Source organism: Spinacia oleracea, chromosome 5 (genome assembly GCF_020520425.1).
Source record: "Spinacia oleracea cultivar Varoflay chromosome 5, BTI_SOV_V1, whole genome shotgun sequence".
NCBI classification, from domain to species: Eukaryota; Viridiplantae; Streptophyta; class Magnoliopsida; order Caryophyllales; family Amaranthaceae; genus Spinacia; species Spinacia oleracea.
The window spans coordinates 23,105,585-23,129,579 of record NC_079491.1 but is presented as its reverse complement, the minus strand read 5'-3'; the positions used below and the strand labels follow the sequence as shown (position 1 = coordinate 23,129,579).

The following is a 23,995-nucleotide window of genomic DNA, read 5'->3' as shown; positions in this document are numbered from 1 at the left end:
TGATATTTCATTAAATTTGACCAAAAAGGAGAATCCGCTCAAAATCTACTCTGGAGGCCCATGGCGAGTCGTCGGTTTTCCGCTATTTTTAAAGCTTTTGGAACCTAGGTTCAAACCCTACATGGCAAGTATCGATTCTGCTGCTATTTTGATCACTTTACCTTTGAATTACCGATTCAATTATATGAAAAGGACATCTTAGAACAAATTGGTAACTCTCTTGGTTAATTGGTCAAATTGGATGTGAGGATCATTGATAGGGAGAAAGACTCCTGATTCAAGTCTATTTACAGAAGAACTCTCGTTTGTGCTTTGGATAGGTAACTTCAAGCAGCAGATTTTAGCACAAGATGCTTCAAAAATCTGTAAATGGTGCAAGACGGGCGATCATTCACAGATTGCATACTGCAAAAAGACCAAGTACTGAGATTCTCAAGCCAGCAATCACCAACAACAACCTCAACAAGACAATGGGGAGTAGACAATTGTCACTTGGAAAAAGTAACCACCATGCTCTGCCGCGACTGGAGATTGTATCAAGGTGTTAGGGGAATTGGTGATTAATGGAGTAATTAGGGAAGAACAAATTAGAACAATTAAGAAAATTGAATGCAAGATAACACTAAATTTGGGAAATGTAGAAATCTTTCAAGCAATGTGCTTGAAGACTATAAAACCCACCCGCTTTTCTTTAGCCAGTGAACTAACATTTCTTACCAAGTCTAAGTATTTGGGGGGAATTATTTAAGGGCTGGTTTGGTTGCACTTGGGAAGTTATATTTCCCTTATATTCGTAATTTTCATGCGTTTTTTACTTCCTAGGAATTGAGTATTCTTGTTTGGTGCATATGAACTTAGAATTTTCATGGGAAGTTCTACTTACCTAGGAGGGTTAGGTAAGCAACTTCCCCCATTTTGGGAAGGAAAACTTTCTAGGAAGTTGTACTTTCTATGTTCATGTCAACCAAATAACCTCTTTGTTCTTCACTTCCTAGGAAAAGGAATTTCCCATACATTAGAGCCCTAACTATGCGGAGTTGGAGGAATCCGAGTCCCCAAAAGGTGAAGAAGAATAGGCTAGTCCACAAACCGGCAAAAAAATTAACACTTCGTAAATGAATCCCCAAATATAGGCTTAACTCACAGTTAGTCTAGCATATCAACTTGTTAACCTTAGTTGTGAATTGTGATCGAGCACAGATGACATACTCCCCGAAGGATAATCAGAAATTGCTTGAACGTAATAAGGAACAATGTATTGCTTGAACGACAAAATTAGAAACCATAGAACTATTCCGTATCTATATTATTTTCTTAAATTTTAACCAAAAGTATTATACGTGTACATCATATGCTTTTAGGAACAAGTTACTCCGTATAAAATGAATAAATCTATGAAATTTTACCATCAAGCCACTCCAATGTGGGCAAAGTTTTACGCAAGAACGATATAAAATCTTCATTGACAACGGCATTTCCTGTTATCTCAAGCTGAGTCAAGGTTAAATCTCTGAAGATTATAAAAGCCTCCCAATATTTTATCGTGCGGTCGACATCACCTGACGATATGGCTAGCTTCCAATCATTTGGTATTGTGTGAGACAAAGGGGAGGAGCACAAGTACCTGGTGCTGTCAATTGAATGATCCCCAATCTCATTGTGAGAGATGGTTAACACTCTCAGCAACTTCAAATGCCTTAATGGATCCAAAGCAGTAAAACTATTGATCTTGTTATTACTTAGGTTCAAACAAGAAAGAAGCTGCATGGCTTCCAACCCTGTTAAGAAAAGCAAATCAAAATTTAATAGAACAAACTTGCTGCAGAAAATAACTCACAAATTTCATGCAATCATGCATTTGTCACTGCTGCAGAGCATGACACACCATTTTCATATTGTTCATCAGTTATGCAATGAACCAAGTGTAACGGAAGGGCATGATAGGTAGTGAGTAATATTAGGTAGAAGACAAATTAGGTAGGAGTAGTAGAATGGTTATAAATAAGGCACATTAGGTTATGAGGGGTATGTTGAGAATATGGTAAAGCTTAGGCTTTGGAGAGTGATGACTTCAAGTCACTAACTTGGAGATTGGTGGCCTCAAGTCACTACTTTCGTATCCCCTTTTGTGTTCCTCATCCATCAAGCAAATTAATACAATTTCTGCCATTATTTTTATGCTCAAAATTATCAGTTCTTTACACCTTACCTTCCGAAATAGTTTACCTGAAGGTCCTAACTGACATAATATTTTAAATCTGAATTTCAGAAGCAGTCTTGGATGTATAAACCGGTCTATTCCTATCAACGGTTTGGATTGGGGTATGAGTGGAAAAATCAATTTAAAACTAAAATCAGCATCACAACAAAAACTGAATCCTGGCAAACTACAGATGAACCATTCATTAACAAGAACCTCAGACGAGGGAGCATCATTACCTTCAAGTGATCTAAGTTCGTTGTGGCTGAGATCTAGCATTTGAACCCACAATAAATTTTCAACAGACCCAATTCTAGCCAGTGATAAGCTATTAAACCGGATGCAAATAAAGCTCTCTGGATTTGTTTTGGCTAATTTCACATAGCGCCAGCAATACCTCAACAAGTTGTCCTTGCAACAAGTAGCCTAAAGATCAACAAAACAATCAATGTAAGTATTGGAGTCATTCAGATCCACAAAAATCAAACTAAGGGTAGATGCAGCTTTACTTGACCTTTATTTGCTCACATATTTAGTTACTATAAATATAGCTTCGATTAGGGTCAATCGGGAGGTGCATCAAGGAAAATATCACATACTACAAAGATAGCAGTGATTCTCAGATACTAACATGAGTGAGTTCATAGAAAAAGTAAGTAGAAGCTGGCTAAATACTTTGATAAAATCTAGCTTATTTTTGCTCTCAGAACATGCTCCCAGCTTACAATACATTCACTAGATGTGACTCATGTGACTCTTCTTAGTGCCATGCTCTCTTCTTTGTTGTACGGCTTAACAGATTGACAAGGAAATGATAAGCAAAAAGATCCTAGTAATACATGTAGATTTCATACTGAAGACTTGAAGGAGCTATTTAAAGCTTCCTAACTGCAAGACACTCTTGGCATGCAAGGAAAAAGATCACCTTCCCCAGACAAATGTGACAAAGGACTCACCTGCCGGAGTAATGCCAAACTGTGTTCTTCTTTATAGTATTGTGAGTGAGGTGGGTCCATTTTCATCAAATCACTATATAAAGCCAAAATTTCTTCAGTATGCACCATCTGGGATGAAGTTAAAGTGCTTCTGCCTGACACAATTGTATCTAGAGCTGTCAACAGCCTGGCAAGTGTAAGCTTTCCGATTTTACTGCATATATAAAAAGCAGAGAGTAAGAATATAAAGTATGCATAAGCATTGCCTTTAAATTTTTTAAATAATTGAATGCAAGGAACTACTAAGCTGTTAAATGAGGTTTACCAGTCTGCAGCTGAGAGAAGTTCACGAAAAAGCTCAATCTCATTGGCCAACGTATTTACCTTCCACATCGAATCAACACCTGCTTGATCCTCGTCAATTCGCAATTGGTTAAATAGTGACAACAAATTTGATTCCCCAGAGTTCATTTCATACTTTTGAAAATTGGAATCATCCCACAAAATTGCATCTATATTCTTCCCTTCTGTAAGTCCTGAATCAAGCTGCTGAAAGCGGACCGCAAATTTAAACTCAAACGCATTACTTAAGGAGAACCCACCTAGAGAGACTATCTCGGAAGAGTCTCCCACACTAACTTCAACTGGATAAGTAATGCAATAATCAAGTTGTACATCAGAAAAATTTAGCTGTGCAACCCAGGCCTTGGCACTCTCATATTTGTCAATGGAAAGAGGCCTCCAAATTATATCTTTGCTTTCTGCAAGAGCAGATTTGACAGATACCGTAGAGGAATTTACACCTCTAACAGCTTGGTTAAAATACAGAATCACTGGTATTGTTCCATCAGAAGAATATCTTGAAGATGACGAATCCATACAGCCAGATGCGGACTTGCATGCTGATATAATGAGCTCAGAATCAGAAGCAGGCCAAGCAGAATGCAACCAAGGAGTATCCCTAGAGATTGTTTGCTTGAGAAGCCAAAGATGATAAAACCATCCACTTTGGTCATCAGGATCAGTGAAAATTGCTTGGTGCACAAGGTCATATTCCTCGGTTAAGATCTTCCCTTTAGGAAAAAATCCCTCAGCTTTGCTTTTTAGTAAATTTGACAATAGTACACTGAAAAATAGTAAACCAAAATATGAGATACATGGAAGATTAAGGAAGGGTATCATGGAGCATGGAGCATAAGCAAGTGTTAACCAAAATGCACTATTGTCCTCTATCCATTACTGTTGTTCCAAAGAATTTCACGTCAAACCAGAAAATTCTAATGCACACTTTAACTCTCAGTCAACCATATAAAGGGAGAATACTTGAATATATGAGAAAATTATACCTACGGTTATGCCAAGCAGAATAATTGCTGAAATTTCTTTCAATCATATCGGTGGTGTTCTTCAGTTCATCTTCGTCTACAATATTCTTCAGCGCAGCCACAAATCTGGGATTTTAAAAAAAAAATTAACATTAAGAATACCAAACAATGCTGTTTCGAACTACTATACATAAACCACAATGCAGATTTCACCTCCGGTAGTTCCATGCGTGAAAATTCCGTGCATCAGCCTTCTGAAACTTATCTAAGAGACGTAATTCATGGTCTACAGATGAATGGCCCTTGCTAAGCACCCATTTACGATGATGCCATGCTCCATATGACTTGAAATTTTGTCTCAGCGCACTTTCTACCTAAATGGATGTCAATCCATTTGATCAAAATCATTAACCACCGCTTGCTAGAACCTAAAATGAATCATATATCTGCAAAGAAGTTGCAATCTTTCGACACTTAGACTCCGTTTGTTTTGACGGATTACACGTGACCGGAAAATGATTTTCCCATTTTCCTTTGTTTTTGTTGGATGGAAAACAATTTTTCTAAAGGTGGAAAACAACTTTCTCTGTGGGAAAACCAACTTTCCCTTTGAAAAGAAAGAATGTCACATTTTCCACTCTAATACCTTACATTTCCTTTTCTCTCCTCTCATTCCCACTTCTATCTTCTTTTTCTTCATAATTTTTCTGGTAAGGAAACAAACAAAGGAAAACTATTTTCCCTTGTTTTCCCTTGAAAACTGTTTTCCCTTGTTTTCCCTTGAAACAAACTGAGCCTTAGGGTATGTTTGATATGGTAGGAGGAAATGGAATGGAATGTAATCAAATGAGACAGGAAAAGGGTAATGATAATTGTTACGTTTATGTAACGTTTGGAATTACAATGGAAGGAGGAAGATAAAGGTCGGTCACATGATGTGTTATCAAAAGGTTTGGGAGGGTAACAAAGGGGTGAAATCAAGTACCCTTGAATAATGGATATTATTATCATATCCCTCAAACCAAAAACCTACAACGGAAATACTTAAGTGATTCCATTTCCAACCTATAAATTTCCATATCAAACATGCTCTTAGAGAGAAAGTAAGAGATTTTGAGAATTGACAACAATGAAAACATCTCCCATGATAAGCTCACGCTGTTAACAAATTTTCTCAACAATCCGGGATATTGAAACGCTATTGGAGCTCAAATTCAATTAAAGCATCACAAAATTTTAAACAAGAGAGAATTCCACTACAATTTCCGTATCAGCACCAGACTCGAGATCTAAAACCCTAAATTTCTTCACACATTTTCCAGGAATCAAATATTAAAAGCACCTGATAACTTCTTCTAAACCACAATCAACAATACAGATAAGCCCAAATGTACAAGAATAATTTCAAGAAATTCAAAGCAGCTACTTTACTCCAACAAGAGATCAATAAGATAAGAATTCAAGAAGGGGGAAAGTAAAATGGAAGACTTACAACGCGGAGTTCCTCGTTCAAAATAGAGACAGGATCTGAGTCGGGTTGACTCAGAAAATGCTCAACAGCAAGTTTCCGATAGTTCCAGGCAGTGTAAAATTCTGGATTAATCTCAAGCAGCTTTGCGCTGATTTCTACAGCTTCTTTGTCGTAACTGAAACCCAGATTCAAAAAAGAAATATACATTAGATATCACAATTGTGTGTGAGAGAGAGAAGGGGACACACAGAGAAAGATAAATACTTTAGATTGTGATGATAGTTGATAAATTGGGATTGAAGAGTGCGTAATTTAGCGGCTTTGGCAGCAGAAGCAGCTTCATCTTCGGGCTTTGAAGGGTTTCTAGGCCGTCCATGCATTTTTCCAGCAATGTCACGCCAGCTGCAAATGGAGAAGTTTGGAGAAGGTTAATTGAAGATTTACAAAATATGTGTTTGATTGTTTGAAGGGTTTCAATGCAAATCATGACTCTAGCTCTATATTCATACAGAGTTCAGATCAATCACAGTGTAATGCAGATTAAGTGATAAATACATTTCAAAACTAAATTTACAAAATTAAGAAATTGATTTGGGATTCATCATGAAAAATATTTTAAATCACAAATAATTTGGGATTTTGTTAATTACATCAATCAAATGTTGGAAAACTCACCGGGGTTGCTGAAAAGCGCTATAGAGTCGCGCAACGTCGTTGGCTTCCGTTCACTCTATCTTCCTCGCCGGCGGTACTCTAGCTCTCCGTCTCGCCACCTCCGACTCCTTAATTCAATTTAGGTCCTCTGAAGTCTGAACCAGTTAATTGAGCTCTCTTGTTCTTCTCATGATCTCATCTCTTTTTTAAATCACTGTTCATCATTCTTAAATGAATTTGGTACACCGTAGACCATAACTAAGTAAAAATCAAATAAAGTGATTTTAATTTTTTTTTTTTTTTTTTTTTGATAGGAATTGATTCTAATTTATTTGAAATAATGTGATTTTAAAGTCATAACTCTCTTTTAAAAACTTATTATATTTAATTAAAAATTGGTATTTAATTTAGGGGTTTTTTATTCGACGTCTTATTTTGCTAAAAACGTCTTCATTTTAATGGTGAAAATACATTATTACCCTTATAAAAATTAACTCCCTCCCTCTTATTCCCCTCTCACCTCAGCCCTTCACCCTCACCCTCCCTCTCCTGCCGTCAACCACCACCCTCACCCTTCATCCTCCCTCTCCTATCGTCAACCACCATTCACGTCCAAGACCACCGCACACACCGTACTACACACCTCAAACACAATAAAATTGCAGGCGACGAGAAGGAGGAGGAGGAGAATAAAGTACATGAATTTATTTTTTAAACATCATATTCGTGTTTTAAAATTTAAATAACGAAATCACCAATTAAATTATATAATTACAACGTAGTTCATAACTTATTTTTTAACTCGACGATAAGAACAAATATGTGTTTTGAACTTATTTATATCATTTGATAACATTAAATAAACAAATATATGCTTAAAAATTAAAATTAAAAATATTTCATAAAGGCATTATATAAAAAAATATATATAATGGCATTATTATTTTTTTAATCGACATTAATAAATAAACAAAAAATTATAACAATTTGATTATTTTAATTATCTTAAAATTCCGAAATAAGAAACAAAATACAAAAAAAAATCAAATTTTTTTGGGCCGCTTAGAGATGGCGGCCCAAAACCATATACGGGCCGCCCAAAGATGGCGGCCGGAACCATGTCACGGCCGCCATCTGTGGGCGGCCCGTATATCTCCGAGCCGCCATCTTTGGGCGGCCCAACAAAAAATATCAAACCTCTGGAGACGTTGCGTCCATCATGGCCGACGACTACGACGTTGAAGGAGCGAAGTCGTCCATGATGCAGGTGAGGTGGTGGTGGTCAGCTCAAGCCGGTGAGGTGGTGGTGGTCATCTCAAGCAGGTGAGGTGGTGGTGGACAGCAGGGAGCTCGAGGTAAGTGGTGGTCAGCAGGGTGCGGGTGGTGGTGGTCAGCTCAAGCCGGTGAGGTGGTGGTGGTCATCTCAAGCAAGTGAGGTGGTGGTGGATAGTAGGGAGTTCGAGCTAAGTGGTGGTCAGCAAGGTGCGGGTGGTGGTGGTCAGCAAGGAGTTCCTACGAAGTGCCCCCAGATACTCGCCAAGAAAATTGGAGTGGGGTTGCCGGAATTTTTGAGGGGGTTGCCGGAAAATTATGAGTGAAAACTTGAGGTAAAAAGTGAAAGAAGTGGGGTTCTCTTTTATAAGGGTAACATCGTACTTTCACATTAAATTTTTTGGGCGATTTTAGCATATGCGGACGTCGAATAGCGATACACTTAATTTATTATAGTCATTATGTGAGAGATTTCCTTCAATATTGCTTAAAGATCCAATAATTCCCAAAATACGCCATTTTCCAACTTATTTCCCTCCATACCGTCCACGTCAGCATGGAAGAAAGATCCCTAAACATTCCCGGTTCAGCTTAGAACCGCCAATTGAAATGACGGTTTTGTTTAAAAATAAACCGCCATTTGAATTGGTTCAATGGTATAAACCGCTAACTCAAATGGTGGTTTGCTTTATAACAAAAACCGCTCGGTTTTTTGTTGTGTTATGTTAACCGCTACTTGAAATGGTGGTTCATTAAATACATAAGCCGCTATTTCATATAGCGGTTTACGCCTTTAAACCGTTGTTTCAGATAGCGGTTTATTGTTGATTTTACAAAAAAAAAAATAGACCGGCTTTCTTGCTAACGTGGACGATAGAGTGGAAAATAAGTGAAAAAGTAGCGTATTTTGGGAATTTACGAATCTTCAAGCATTATTGAAGGACATTGCTCTCATTATGTATGTACACAGGGTGATCATGATAGAATAAATTAATGGCTTTAAGTAATAATCCCTTTGGTTCTCTCTTTTTTTTTGAAAAAAGTCTTTGGCAATTAATTCTCTTTTCTTAAAATCTTTGGCAATTAGTTCCTTTTTGGGATATGTGGCAAATAAGCCCCAAGACTTATGTCTTATGTGCAAATAAACCCTTTTACTTTTAATTAAAGCAAATCAGCCCCATATCTTTCTAAATTGTGCAATTTAATTATTAAGTAGTATATTCCGGTTACTCTTAGTCTGAATACTTTAAAATCTACCGAAAAATCAGCTTTATGCGAAATACGAAATACATGTATTATAATTTTAATACGTAATTTATTTAATTCGTATAGTTAAGAACTTGGTGTTGCTGCTTCATGCGGTTTGCTGCTTCTTGCAGTTCTTTTCTCTCTATTTTTTTTTGTGAATTTAGGGTTTTGTAATTATAAAATTTTATATACTACGTATATTTTACTTGGAATGTACAAAAAAAAAAATATAGCACTAAATTTGGATTTATTTTCTGGAGAAATTAAATTGTATAGTAGTTTTCAGGTTTAGATTGGCTGAAAAATTTATTTTGATGTGGATTGCACTAATTACAAAACGTAAGGGGCTGATTTGCTTCAATTAAAAGTGAGAGGGCTAGTTTTCACATAAGACATAAGTCTTGGGGCTTATTTGCCACAAAGGCCGTTATTTTTTTCATTAGACTTTGTTCTGGTCGACTTATTTAGACTTATTTCAAACAAATAAATTAAAATAATATAAGTTCATAAAATATTTTTTTCCAGACATTTTTACACACAAACAAGTTTATTTCGGACAAAATAAGTTTCTTTCAAATAAAACAAGTTCAAATAAGTTAAGTTCAGATAATATAAGTTCAGACAAAATAAGTCTAATAGAACATAACCTTAATGAATCTGATTAACAAACTATGCATATCAAGTGGCGAAATCATAATACATCAACTGTTGACTAATATGAACCGAAACCGTCCGCGTAGCATAGAGTAAGAGAAATAATAAGTTATGGAAAAATTGTAAATAAACGCACAAAATATATGAAATTGGATTGAAAGAAAACGGAAAATAGGGGAAATTAAGAAAATCGTGGTGACGTTAGGGACTTTTTAAAAAGGAGATGATGATGAGAGTTTTGGAGATAGTTGGTCGGTTGAATTGAAGACAACGTAGGTAAGAAAATCGACACATATCTCGCCAATATGAAGTTCGTATGCAAGGTGATTTTAAACTACAATTGTCAACAATAGTATATAGTGGGAACTACGCCCACCATCCATCGTTTCCGATCCTTAAAGTATTTATCGAAATTTGAGCTCGATCAAACATTTAATTCGATGACATATCATTTATATGGCCCTACGGGTTCAGTCAAGAGTACGTTATAGCTAGCCCAAATTGAGAATTAGTTTTACAGATCGAAAGTGGACTCCAAATTAGGGACACACTCGTTACAACTTACTCAAACGCTAAATTTTGCTTGTGTTTCCCTAGAAACTCAAGTTCCCATTAAGGAACATTTCCCTCGAATGGTTGCGCTTATAATTCTTTTGAAGTACTCATATTATCTTTTCTCATTAGGGTTTACTATAATCCTAATTGTAATTCACTTTGAACTTAATTGTCCTCTCAATTCCCAAACAGATTATTAGCTTAATTCTAGTACTCTAAAGAAAAATTTAATTGTCTATAGAAAACTCATAATGTGCATCTTAAGTGAAAATGACTAGCAAAGGTTCAAAAATACAATTTGCAATATTAATGTAGCTTAAATCACATGGTTGTCCAAGTCTTAAGTGATTCCTGTTTATGGAGATCACTTGATAAATTAATCGGAGTTCGATCTTTTCCGAACCAATCTTTTTGGGATCCCAAAGAAGGTGCAGCCTGCACAGGTGGAAGAGATCAAACACGGGAATAATAATCTTGTGTACTTTCGTACAAGATCGAAAAGAATGCATTGGATGGATGCCCGGGCATTGAGAAGGAAGGACGCAGACACAATATCTTGAGTACCTATGATGGTGACCACATCGGCCTTAATTGGTATCCTTTCGGTATGCCCTGCGAACACTTTCCAACTTCTTGTACGTTGTGCTTTCTAGATTATAGGCACGAACTCATGAGGTTGCCCATGATCTTAACATGTAGGAAGCCAGTCTTGGGAAGTATGTCAAAGGTATCCAAAATGCCTCCTTAATTTTTTCAAGCATTAAACATTTTTTATTAAAAACATTTTCAAGAAATTCATTTTATTTCAAACAATAATATCTAGAAAACCAATTTTGCTTTTTCCTAGCCTAACTAAATAAAGCTCTTGAAAAAATGCTTTTTATAAATTAGGACCTAGATAAGTTTAATAAATAAACATATCTAAGTGAAAACTATTAGATAGATCCGGGTGCACTTTGTATTCAAGGGCATTTTTATGTTCGTTGGTGTTTCCCATCACACAATATCGGGGCTATAATGACGTCATGACTACGGGGCTCTATGCACGTTTTCAAAATGAGGCCCTCATTTAATTAAAAAAAGAAAATGAGAGATTATTTTAAATAATCAACCTTTGGACGATTTTCTGTTAATACTCCAACCTTTGAATTATTATCTAATAATCCAACCTTTATAACCCGTTAACTTTTATTGAACCCGAGTGACTTGAAACAGGCTAGGAAGGTCACTTTTTTTTTCTTCTTAATGCGTCTTCTTCCTCCTTCATCTAGTTTTTTCTGACTCCATAGTCCTAGCATTCCTTCCTCCAACTCACTATCATCGTCATCCACACTAAGACCAAACCCTCCCACCACCCTCCACGTTAAAACATGGACTAACAACACAGCCACCACCCTTCACTAAAACCGCCCCTTTTATAAAAAAAAAGTTCAATCTCTTTTATCTTTGTAAGTTAAAGATCCCTGCCTTCAATTGCCCAGTATTGTTACGAGTTTACGATCAAGAAATAGATTACTAACTTTAGGTAAAACCACCTGTTTAGCAAACACCCTACCCCATTGTCGCTCATGTGTGTTCTACTAATGGTCATCTATTTCATAACTACTCCAATTTTAAATAAAAAGGGGGGAAATAAAATTAAGGTTAATCAAACCAAAATTAGCCTTTTTTATAAAATGGTGATTGACCGAGGGGAGGATAATTAAGGGGGTCTGCTGGGGGGAGGAGAGAAACATGTGGTGAATTTCGATTGGAGGTACGTTGAATTTTCAAATATATATTTTTTTTAAATTGAAGCTAAGTCTTCAATGGAGGAGAATGGTGCAGGAAGATGATGAAGGGGGGGGGGGGTGAGGGAAGATGATGAAGCAGGGGTGAAAGAGCTAGAGAAAGAAAAGAAATACGAATAAGGTTTTTTTTTTAAAAGATTCACGTGAGAAATGGGACCCACACAAAAATTTTCAACGATTACATGCCACGTCATCAATTATTACCGGCTAAACCTGCTTAGTAACCGGTAAGGAGCAATAAAAGTTAAAGGTGTATAAAGGTTAGATTAACATATAATAATCAAAATGTTGGATTAATTTTGGGAAATCGTAAAGGTTGGATTATTAAAAGTAATTTTTCCTTTAAAAAAATGGACTTATGAAGAATCTAACCCAAGATCTTAGATACGGGGTATTACGTAGTAAGACTTAACCACTAATCCAACTTTATTTTTATTTATACTTAGGAAACTAGTTATATTATTATATCTATAATTTGGGGGTCATGTTCCGTCGCTCTCCCCGCACACCCTCAAAACTGCCCATGTCATCACATTTTCTTCTCACATGTAAGGGAAAATGTGAGTGGGTGCACGGTGCACCGGGTGCACCTTATATGTTCTACTCCCTCCGTTACTTTTTGTTTGTTTGGACTTTTGCACGTTTATTAAAGTATAGTAAATATTATTTTTCTTTTTTATTAAAAAAATAAACCCAAGTAAAACCTTATGTTAGGTTATGATACATATGACAAAACATAAATCATGCGGAAAAACCATAAAGCCAGGAAACATATTATTCACACATAATCATTTAGCATAATTCAGATGCATACACTTTGTTGCGTGCCCTCCCTAGCTGCGCCCGAACCGAACAAGAACAAGTCTTTAGGACTCCAAGTGTCGTCCCTCCGTAGATAGTCCACAGCACGTCCGGATCCGCCTTAAGCTTGACCAACTAGAATCGCCCTTAAGGTAGTATAGATTTCAGCTAAATAGGAGCAAGAGAGTGGCTGATTTTTCTTGAAAATCTTACCTTTGAATACTTCAATTATATCTATAAATTATGACCCTAGGCACCTATTTATAGAGGTATGGAAAAGGAATTATAATCCTACTAGGATTTGGATTTATTAATTAGAATCCTATTTGAACTCTAAATAATAAATTTAATCTATTAGGATTAGGATTTAATCAATACACGAATTCCGATATGATTAGGATTCGTTACGAACATGAGCATCGTATGGCCACGAGCATCGCACCACCCGCGCAGGCCTTGCGGCCCACACGAGCAGTCGCTGCTCGCAGCCCAACAGCACGCTCAGCGTGCGCGCGCCAAAGGCCATGCTGGGCCTGGCCTTGCGCTGGGCCTGGCGAGGCTGTGGCAGCTCCATGTTGGGCGCTCGGCTTGCTAGGCGCGGGCCTGGCTTCGTGTTGGGCCTTCGTCTAGCAAGCCTCGTCCGATGCTAATTCGTACGATGCTCTTCCGATTAAATTCTCGGTTCCGGAATTCATTTCCGATACGAACAATATTTAATATTTCCGATTCCGGAATTAATTTCCGTTTCGAACAAATATTTAATATTTCCGTTTCCGGAATTATTTTCCGATTCCGATAATATTTCCGATTCTGACAATATTTCCGTTTCCGGCAATATTTCCGATTCCGGTAATATTTCCATTTCCAATAATATTTTCCGATACGTACCATGTTTCCGTTTCCGGCAACATCTACGACTTGGATAATATTTATATTTCCGATACGATCCATATTTCCGTTTCCGGCAATATCATCGTTTCCGGAGTATTCATTTCTTGCTTGTGACGATCTCAGCTCCCACTGAAACCAAGATCCGTCGATTCCGAATATCCATAGATGGAGTATTTAAATACTTGATCCGTTTACGTACTATTTGTGTGACCCTACGGGTTCAGTCAAGAGTAAGCTGTGGATTAATATCATTAATTCCACTTGAACTGAAGCGGCCTCTAGCTAGGCATTCAGCTCACTTGATCTCACTGAATTATTAACTTGTTAATTAATACTGAACCGCATTTATTAGAATTAATATTATATGCATACTTGGACCAAGGGCATTATTTCCTTCAGTCTCCCACTTGTCCTTAGGGACAAGTGTGCATTACTTAATTCCTTTGTCGCTCGATGCTTGCTATTGAACATAAGGTAAGAGTTGTCATCCTTATTATGTCCAGAGGTGTTTCTCGGTTTCAGAGTTCAACTGATCAAATAAACAGATAATCATAGCCTATGATTCATCCGAGCACGGCCATGCATTTCACAGTTTCTAGCTCTCCGAGTGGCCTTGTACAACTTTTAAGCATCTCATCCCGATTTATGGGAGGACAATCCCAATCTTGTGATCTTGAGATTAGACTTCGTTTGATAGGTGATTACCTGAGCGTTGCCTTTATAGCCTCCTTTTACGGTGCGACGGTTGGTCAACGTCAAAGCAACCAGTTCTCAAACAAGTAATCTCAAATCATTCAGGTATTGAGGATTTAGTGTCTAATAATTTTAATGAAATTTACTTATGACAGATTTTCATCTCTTACAGTAAAGTTTCATAGGTATGTCCGATACTAGTCTTCCCAAAGTAAGTATCTATGCAAATGATTACGACATTGCCATGTCCTCTGTAATCCCCCGCAAATTTAGAAATATTATTTATATATTTTAACGTATAGTTAATTATATTTAAATAAGAACTTACGAATTTTAGAAATAAATATATAATCAACGTATATTTATTTTATTACATTTTTAATATTTTTAATGATTTATGAAATCAAAAGTAATTTTAGAATTTTTCGTTGAAAAGAAATCGAATTACGAAAATTGATTGAATTTAGAAAACGATCTTATTCAGTTTTGGATTCGAATCATAAAAGCTAAATCCTAATTCTAGCCCAGTTGGGAAAGCCCAACATTAAAACCCAAAAACTCAAACCTCCCTTCCCTTACTCTAATTCACGTGAAACCCAAGCAAGCATACACTCCTCTCTCTCCTTCAATCTCACATACAGCAAACCCTCACAGCCGTTTTTCTCCCCTCCTTCACGCCGTGCTCCAGCCGCCGGTCAATCACCGCCCGCCGCCGGTAAGCACCCCTCTGCTTCGACCTTCTTCTTCGTCGTCCTTCTTCCCTTTCGTTTCTCTTTTCTTTCTTTTGTTTTTCTTTTTCGCTCCTCCTCACTTCGTTGTTTTGTTTCTCGGGTCAGCCACCACCGCACGACCACCGTGCCTTGCTGCCGACCATCGTTCTCAACCACCACGGCAACCACCACCGGTGTGCTGCACCGTTGATTGCTGCTTTGCCTAGCCGGCTCTCCTCCTCTCCCCTTTCTTATTTCGAGTGCTACCCACCACCAACGCACGCCCCAGCGCAGCCACCACCCTGCTCCACCATTGCGCCGCCATCCTCCACGACCAGTTGTGTTGCTGCCGCGCAGTCCACCGCCGGCCAACCTCTTCTTTCTCTTCTAGTTTTTGGTTAATTCTCAACCCTAAACTAAATTATGTTTTAGTTATGTTTTAATTAAATATGTTTTATTAGTTTAATCCATGTTTCTTGAATTAAATTATAGTTTTATTATTAAGTTAGGAATTTCAGATTATATACTTTGCATAATTAATAATTTAATTTCCAGATTTATATAATTGAATTAAAATAAGGATTTTAATTATTAAAACATGAATTTTTAAGATTTTAATAGTTTTAAAATCATGATAGAATGGTTATGAATTATTAAAATTATTATTTTTATGTTCTAAGCATGATAATTTGGTTTTGGGAAAGCTTTAAACGATTTCATATTGCTCAAAATTTAAAGTATGACGTTTGCGAAGAGTTTTCAACGAATTTCAATCATTGATTCAATGATTATGATGCTAGGAAATCAAATGTTCAAGTTTTAATGTTAGGGAATGTCCTAAATATGTTTAGGATGTATTTAGAATGCTTTGTTATTGTTGTGAGTGATTAGAAGTTGATTGGGAATATTTGTTGGTTGTTTAGGCGGAGAATTCTCTTTAGGCGACTTTTGAATTATTAAAGTGGTCTTGCAGTTTGTTTACACAAGGTACGTACATACCTGTGTGCTTGGAATGTGTGCTAATTGTTGAAACCATGTTGAATTTGTTGTTGAACTTGGCTATGTTGATAGTATTGTTGAACTTGGTGATGTTGATATTATCGACGAACTTAGTCAGGTTGAAATTGCATGTTTAATACTGTTGCATGGAAATATTGAACCTATATTGCATTACGAGAATTATAACATGTTAGTATGGATGATTGATGCAAACATGTTTGATTGGGAACACTAGATTACTTTGTATATATTGATTCAGATCAGTTGATTGTTGTTCCCTTTTAGCTTTTCACTACTTTATGAGGGCCGAGGACCTTGTTTAGTAAGTTGAAACCTTATACCCATATAGAGGGGTTAATCAGTATTAAAGGAAAGGTTGGATTTAATTGGAATGAGTCTTCTTTGATCCCTTTATGATACTTACTTAATTCCAAGATAAAAACAGTTGTGAATACATGTGGTTTGTATGCCTTATGTGATTGTTAAGTCATAACAGAGTTTCAATTTGTAAATCATGTAAAGTGAAACTGAGTAGCAATAGCTTTAGACTGTGCACGTCTAAAGTGACGGACAAACAGGAGTTGGGGTTCATGGTGGTAGCCCATGGCCTTTAATTCGAACCGGATTGATCACCGTGTCCTATTTTTATTCAAACGTTCCTCGATATCGCAGGTCACTGAGGTTACGGAGTCGCGCCCGTACCTCGTCTAGCTTCCTTAGTGAAGCCTCTAGCTAGAAAACTCGGTCCATTGTCTATTTCAACTAAAATAATATTATTGTTATAAGTCTAGCCTAGTCTAGTCAAGTATGGTCGTCAAATTATCATGTTTGTCTGCCCTTATTTATGTTCATTAGTATCATGTTAGGATGATTCGTTTGGTAGTATCATGTTAGGATTATTATTGCTTTTAGTATGTAGTACTCAACTTTGCTGATTACGTGCTTTGTTTGTGTGTGTTGATCATGGCTATGCCTTATTGATCCTGTGATGACCCAACTTTGGTGAGCAGTCTCTAAGGATCAATAAGCATTGCCCATCTACAGGTTTGAAGATGATGCATCATTGGGATTGGGATTAGAGAGCTTGTAGTTATATTTGTTTTATTAAGTGATTTGGTTTGTTAACTTATATTTGAAAGTTGTCGTACTATTCGTATTTCCTTATTTCCGTTAATTGGTTTTGGACTTAATATGTAATCGATTATTTATGAACCTAAAAGTTAGTTTTATGTTTTCCGCTGTAAAATTCTGAATAAGCCGTACGTTTTCACACGGGCGATAATGCCTTGATAATTCTCTATAGTTATATTTATAAAAGGGTTGTTATAGAAAAAGGGAATTGTCGGGGTGTTACATCCTCATAGTTCAAGAAACAGAACTATTAGTCATCTTGCATTCCAGTCGTCTAACGTTTTCTATGCGTCCAATTTTATAGAAAACTCCGACCAGGGACCATTTTCAACCTTTGACATTCAAGTTCACTTGATAGACATTTCTTAGTCACAGGACTGGTCCTGACAGTCTATCTTGAATATATCGTCAAATTGAAGGGACTCATCATTTAATAAACCACAAATTAATTGAAAAAATGAATTCTATTCATTTATTGTGAATGATTAACCAATAATGTTTTACAAAGAATTAAACTCTAAAGCTTTAAAACATTAAATAAGGACATCAAAGCTATTCTCCAATATGCTTGATTCCCATAGCTGCAGTGTGCGAGTTGTGCTTCGCTTGCGGCAGAGGTTTAGTCAATGGATCTGATATGTTGTCATCAGTTCCAATCTTGCTTATCTCGACTTCTTTTCTTTCAACGAACTCTCGTAGAAGGTGAAATCTACGAAGTACATGCTTGACTCTTTGGTGGTGTCTAGGCTCCTTTGCCTGTGCAATAGCTCCGTTATTATCACAATACAGGGCTATTGGTCCTTTAATGGAGGGGACTACACCAAGTTTACCTATGAACTTCCTTAGCCATATAGCTTCCTTTGCTGTTTCATGTGCAGCAATGTACTCCGCTTCAGTTGTAGAATCCGTAATGGTGCTTTGCTTAGCACTTTTCCAGCTTACTGCACCTCCGTTGAGGCAGAAGACAAACCCAGACTGTGATCTGAAATCATCTTTGTCGGTTTGGAAACTTGCGTCCGTATAGCCTTTAACAATTAATTCATCATCTCCACCATTGACCAGGAAGTCATCTTTGTGCCTTTTCAGGTACTTCAGAATGTTCTTGGCAGCATTCCAATGTGCCTCTCATGGGTCTGACTGGTATCTGCTCGTAGCACTGAGTGCGTACGCAACATCCGGGCGTGTACATATCATAGCATACATTATTGAACCAATCAATGATGCATATGGAATCCCATTCATTCGTCTACGCTCATCAAGTGTTTTTGGGCACTGAGTCTTGCTTAGAGGCATTCCATGAGACATGGGTAGGTAGCCTCGCTTGGAGTCTGCCATCTTGAACCTTTCAAGCACCTTATTGATATAAGTGCTTTGACTAAGTCCAATCATCTTTTTAGATCTATCTCTGTAAATCTTGATGCCCAATATGTACTGTGCTTCTCCTAGATCCTTCATCCAAAAACATTTCCCAAGCCAAATCTTGACAGAGTTCAACATAGGAATGTCATTTCCGATAAGTAATATGTCATCGACATATAATACTAGGAAAGCAATTTTGCTCCCACTGACCTTCTTGTATACACAAGATTCGTCTGCGTTCTTGATGAAACCAAAGTCACTGACTGCTTCATCAAAACGTATATTCCAGCTCCTTGATGCCTGCTTCAATCCGTAGATTGATTTCTTTAGCTTGCATACCTTTTTAGCATTCTTTGGATCCTCAAAACCTTCAGGTTGTGTCATAAACACAGTTTCTGTTAAAACGCCGTTTAAGAAAGCGGTTTTGACATCCATCTGCCATATTTCGTAATCGTAATATGCAGCGATTGCTAACATTATTCGAATAGATTTTAGCATTGCAACTGGTGAAAAGGTTTCATCGTAATCCACACCGTGGACTTGCCTGTAACCTTTTGCAACCAATCTAGCTTTGAAAACTTCAAGTTTCCCATCCTTGTCCTTTTTCAGTTTGAAAACCCATTTGCTTCCAATGGCTTGGTAGCCATCTGGCAAATCGACCAAATCCCATACTTGGTTTTCAGACATGGAGTCTAATTCAGATTGCATGGCTTCTTGCCATTGCTTGGAGCTAGGGCTCGTCATAGCTTGCTTGTAAGTCGCAGGTTCATCACTTTCAAGTAATAGAACGTCATAGCTCTCGTTCGTCAAAATACCTAAGTACCTTTCCGGTTGAGATCTATATCTCTGCGATCTACGCGGGGTTACATCTCTAGATTGACCATGATTCTCACCAGATACTTCTAAAGATCTCTGAGTTTCATCCTGAATGTCATCTTGAGCATTATCTAGAGTTTGTTGTTCGACTCGAATTTCTTCGAGGTCTACTTTTCTCCCACTTGTCATTTTGGAAATGTGATTCTTTTCCAAAAAGATACCATCTCGAGCAAAAAACACCTTTTTCTCAGATGTATTGTAGAAGTAATACCCCTTTGTTTCCTTTGGATAGCCCACAAGGATACATTTGTCAGATTTTGGATGAAGTTTGTCTGAAATTAATCGCTTGACATATACTTCACATCCCCAAATCTTAAGAAAAGACACATTTGGAGGCTTTCCAAACCATAACTCATATGGAGTCTTTTCAACAGCTTTAGACGGAGCTCTATTTATAGTGAGTGCAGCTGTATTTAGTGCATGTCCCCAAAATTCTATTGGAAGTTTGGCCTGACCCATCATTGATCTAACCATGTCTAGCAAGGTTCTGTTCCTCCGTTCCGACACACCGTTCCATTGTGGTGTTCCAGGAGGAGTCAATTCTGATAGAATTCCACATTCTTTCAGATGGTCATCAAATTCATAGCTCAGATATTCACCGCCTCTATCAGACCGCAGTGCTTTAATCTTCTTGCCTAATTGATTCTCTACTTCACTCTGAAATTCCTTGAATTTGTCAAAGGATTCAGACTTATGCTTCATTAGGTAGACATAACCATATCTACTGAACTCATCAGTGAAAGTGATAAAGTAGCTGAAACCACCCCTAGCATTTTTACTCATTGGTCCACATACATCTGTATGGATTAAACCCAATAGTTCAGTTGCTCTTTCTCCAACTTTAGAGAAAGGTTGCTTTGTCATTTTGCCAAGTAAACATGATTCGCACTTACCATAATCCTCTAAGTCAAATGGTTCTAGAATTCCTTCCTTTTGAAGTCTTTCCATGCGTTTCAAGTTAATATGCCCTAATCGACAATGCCACAGATAGGTGAGATCTGAATCATCCTTTTTGGCCTTTTTAGTATTTATGTTATAAACTTGTTTGTCGGGATCTAATAAATAAAGTCCATTGACTAATCTAGCAGATCCATAAAACATCTCTTTAAAATAAAACGAACAACTATTGTCTTTTATTAAAAAGGAAAATCCCTTAGCATCTAAGCAAGAAACAGAAATGATGTTTTTTAGTAAGACTTGGGACATGGAAACACTCTTCCAGTTCCAAAACTAGCCCAGAGGGCAACGACAAATAATAAGTTCCTACAGCTAATGCAGCAATCCGTGCTCCATTTCCCACTCGTAGGTCGACTTCACCCTTGCTTAACTTTCTACTTCTTTTTAGTCCCTGTGGATTGGAACATAAGTGTGAGCCACAACCTGTATCTAATACCCAAGAAGTTGAATTAGCAAGTATACAGTCTATAACGAAAATACCTGAAGATGGAACGACTGTTCCGTTCTTCTGATCTTCCTTTAGCTTTGGACATTCTCTTTTGTAATGGCCTATTCCATCACAATAAAGACAGCTTGATGTGGACTTGTCCTGCTTTGATTTAGCATTGCCCTTGGACTTTCCACTTTTCTTGAACGGTCTCCCTTTAGCCTTGAGTAAATCTTTGGCTTCGCAGTCCAGTATTATCTCAGCCTTTCTGACAAGGTGAACAAATTCTGCAACTGTTTCTTCTCTTGGTTCACTTAGGTATAGTTGCTTGAAGCGACCATACCCACTGTGCAGTGAATTGAGCAAGATAGAGACTGCCATCCTTTCGCTTATTGGTGTTCCTAGCAGACTTAGGCGATCGAAATATGAAAGCATAAGATCCACATGGAACCTTAGTGGGACGCCTACCCTTTGTTTAGTGCGAAGGAGCTGAACATGTGTTTCTTGGACCTCCATCCTATAACACCTGTTGGGAGAACTAACCTTTAGACCAGACATTGATTCAATCAACTCATGGACGTTCAGCTCCCTGTCCTCCGTGCTTCCAAGACAGATATCCCTCAGATTCTTGATCAGCGTAAAAGGTTCATAAGCTACAAACCTTCTAGCCCATTCATCAGGGATATTGTTCAGCATGAGACTCATAACCTTTTTGAGATCCGCATCCCAGGCGGAAAATCTTTCAGGGGTCATGTCTCTGGCATAGTAGCTTGGCATGGGATGTAACAGTACATACTCAAGTCCATTGAGTCTGACTATTTCAACTAGCTTAGCTTCCCATTCAAGAAAATTTGTTAAGTTCAGCTTGACCATAAGCTCAGAACCCATGATGATGTTTTGATTGTTGTTTGCCATAGTTAAAACTACAATTGAAAAGAATAAACAAATAAATAACCATTCACAGTTTCTCTTAATAAACTTAAATTCTAGCATACATGCATAATTCAATGTTTATTAAGCATTTTATTCAAGTTATGTGTTCCGACAGGTGTGAATAAAACGATTCCAAGACCCTAAAATCCATTGAAGAATTAAGCACATTATGTATTTAGACTCAATTCTAAAATCTTTTAGGTAAGCAAAAGCCTTTTGCTAATAGTCTAGAAACTACTCTTGGTTGATAGGTACGTCTAAGTGAAGGAAATAATGCCCTTGGTCCAAGTATGCATTCTATGTTAAGTCTAATAAATGCGGTTCAGTATTAATTAACAAGTTAATAATTCAGTGAGATCAAGTGAGCTGAATGCCTAGCTAGAGGCCGCTTCAGTTCAAGTGGAATTAATGATATTAATCCACAACTTACTCTTGACTGAACCCGTAGGGTCACACAAATAGTACGTAAACGGATCAAGTATTTAATGGCATTAAATACTCTATCTATGGATATTCGGAATCGACGGATCTTGGTTTCAGTGGGATCGAGCTGAGATCGTCACAGGCAAGAAATGAATACTCCGGAAACGATGATATTACCGGAAACGGAAATATGGATCGTATCGGAAATATAAATATTATCCAAGTCGTAGATGTTGCCGGAAACGGAAACATGGTACGTATCGGAAAATATTATCGGAAATGGAAATATTACCAGAATCGGAAATATTGCCGGAAACGGAAATATTGTCAGAATCGGAAATATTACCGGAATCGGAAAATAATTCCGGAAACGGAAATATTAAATATTTGTTCGAAACGGAAATTAATTCCGGAATCGGAAATGTTAAATATTGTTCGTATCGGAAATGAATTCAGGAATCGGAAATTTAATCGGAAGCGTATCGTACGAATAAGCATCGGACGAGGCCTGCCGGACGAGGCCCAGCACGAAGCCAGGCCATCGCCCAGCAAGCCAAGCGCGCCGCACAAACAGCCACGCCAGGCCCAGCGCAAGGCCAGGCCCAGCAGGCCGTGGCAGCGCGCACAGCGCGCGCAGCGCGCGCGGGAGCATCGTGGGCTTGCAGCTCGCAGGCCTCGCTGCGTGGGCTGCTGCTCGTGCGCACGCATGAGCGGCCCATCGTGGCTGCCATGTGTGCGTGTGTAAGTGTTTGTGTTCGTGCACGTTTCCTAAAACGTGCAGAGTTCGGTTAATGATTAAATTCCTAATTCTATTTGATAAATTAATTAAATTAGAGTTCTTGTAGAATTCTAGGTTTAATTAATTTGTATCTGAATAGGATTCCAATTCCCTTTCCATACCCCTATAAATATGTGGCCTGGGTTCACAATTTATAACGAGTTTAAAAGTATTCAAAGTGAGTTTTTGAGAGAAAAATTCAGCCACACATCTTGCTCAAAAGTGCCGAAAATTCTAGTACCTTAAGGGCGATTCTAGTTGGTCAATCTTAAGGCGGATCCGGACGTGCTGTGGACTATCTACGGAGGGACGACACTTGGAGTCCTAAAGACTTGTTCTTGTTCGGTTCGGGCGCAGCTAGGGAGGGCACGCAACAAAGAGTATGCATCTAAATTATGCTATATGATTATGTGTAAATAATATGTAATCCTGGGTTAATGGTTGTTTCCGCATGATTTATGTAATATCATATGTATCATAACCTAACAGTGGTATCATAACCTAACAGTGGTAAATTGCATGAACATGGTTAAATATTACAAATTTGCAAGAATTAAAAGGGGTGATTAATTTTCGTAATTGTTAATTAATTGCAAATTGCGTTTATTTAATTATACGTACGCAGTTTTTCGGCAGTTTCTTCGTTACTCATCCAAATCGAGTGATTTTTGTGTCAATTTCGCATGTAAAAGGCATTCTAAAATTTTGACAAAAATAGTTTTTTTCTGCCGAACCCAGAATTCTCAAATTCGAAGCCTAACTATGACTTTTCGAAGGTTTTAGTTTTTCGAATGCAAAATTTCGTAAATTTAAGATGTTAAATTAAATATTTGCGATTCTTGTTGATAAATCTTGAATTTTTGATTGACCTACTGTATATGTTTAACAAGTTTGAATGCCTAGCCTTGTTAAT

The 23,995-nt window shown here is 37.5% G+C and overlaps 1 protein-coding gene across 1 annotated transcript; it reads right to left on the bottom strand.

Moving 5' to 3' along the window:
- Positions 1–1,275: 1,275 nt before the first annotated feature.
- LOC110800720 (geranylgeranyl transferase type-2 subunit alpha 1) lies at positions 1,276–6,821 on the bottom strand. The gene is made up of 9 exons (XM_022006032.2): positions 6,607–6,821; positions 6,196–6,333; positions 5,953–6,106; positions 4,674–4,834; positions 4,482–4,586; positions 3,461–4,261; positions 3,157–3,349; positions 2,440–2,626; positions 1,276–1,778 (listed from the first exon to the last, which is right to left on the bottom strand). The coding sequence occupies exons 2-9, from the start codon at positions 6,309–6,311 to the stop codon at positions 1,393–1,395; spliced, it is 2,103 nt and encodes a 700-aa protein (XP_021861724.1). The 5' UTR covers positions 6,312–6,333; positions 6,607–6,821; the 3' UTR covers positions 1,276–1,392.
- Positions 6,822–23,995: the final 17,174 nt, after the last annotated feature.

Excerpts from the sequence above, each read along its gene's own strand:
- LOC110800720 (XM_022006032.2), bottom strand. The coding sequence starts at position 6,311 with ATGCATGGACGGCCTAGAAACCCTTCAAAGCCCGAAGATGAAGCTGCT. Across the intron at positions 4,587-4,673 it reads CACGCATGGAACTACCGGAG|ATTTGTGGCTGCGCTGAAGA; the intron begins GTGAAATCTGCA and ends TTAAAATCCCAG. Across the intron at positions 4,262-4,481 it reads TCTGCTTGGCATAACCGTAG|TGTACTATTGTCAAATTTAC; the intron begins GTATAATTTTCT and ends ACTATTTTTCAG.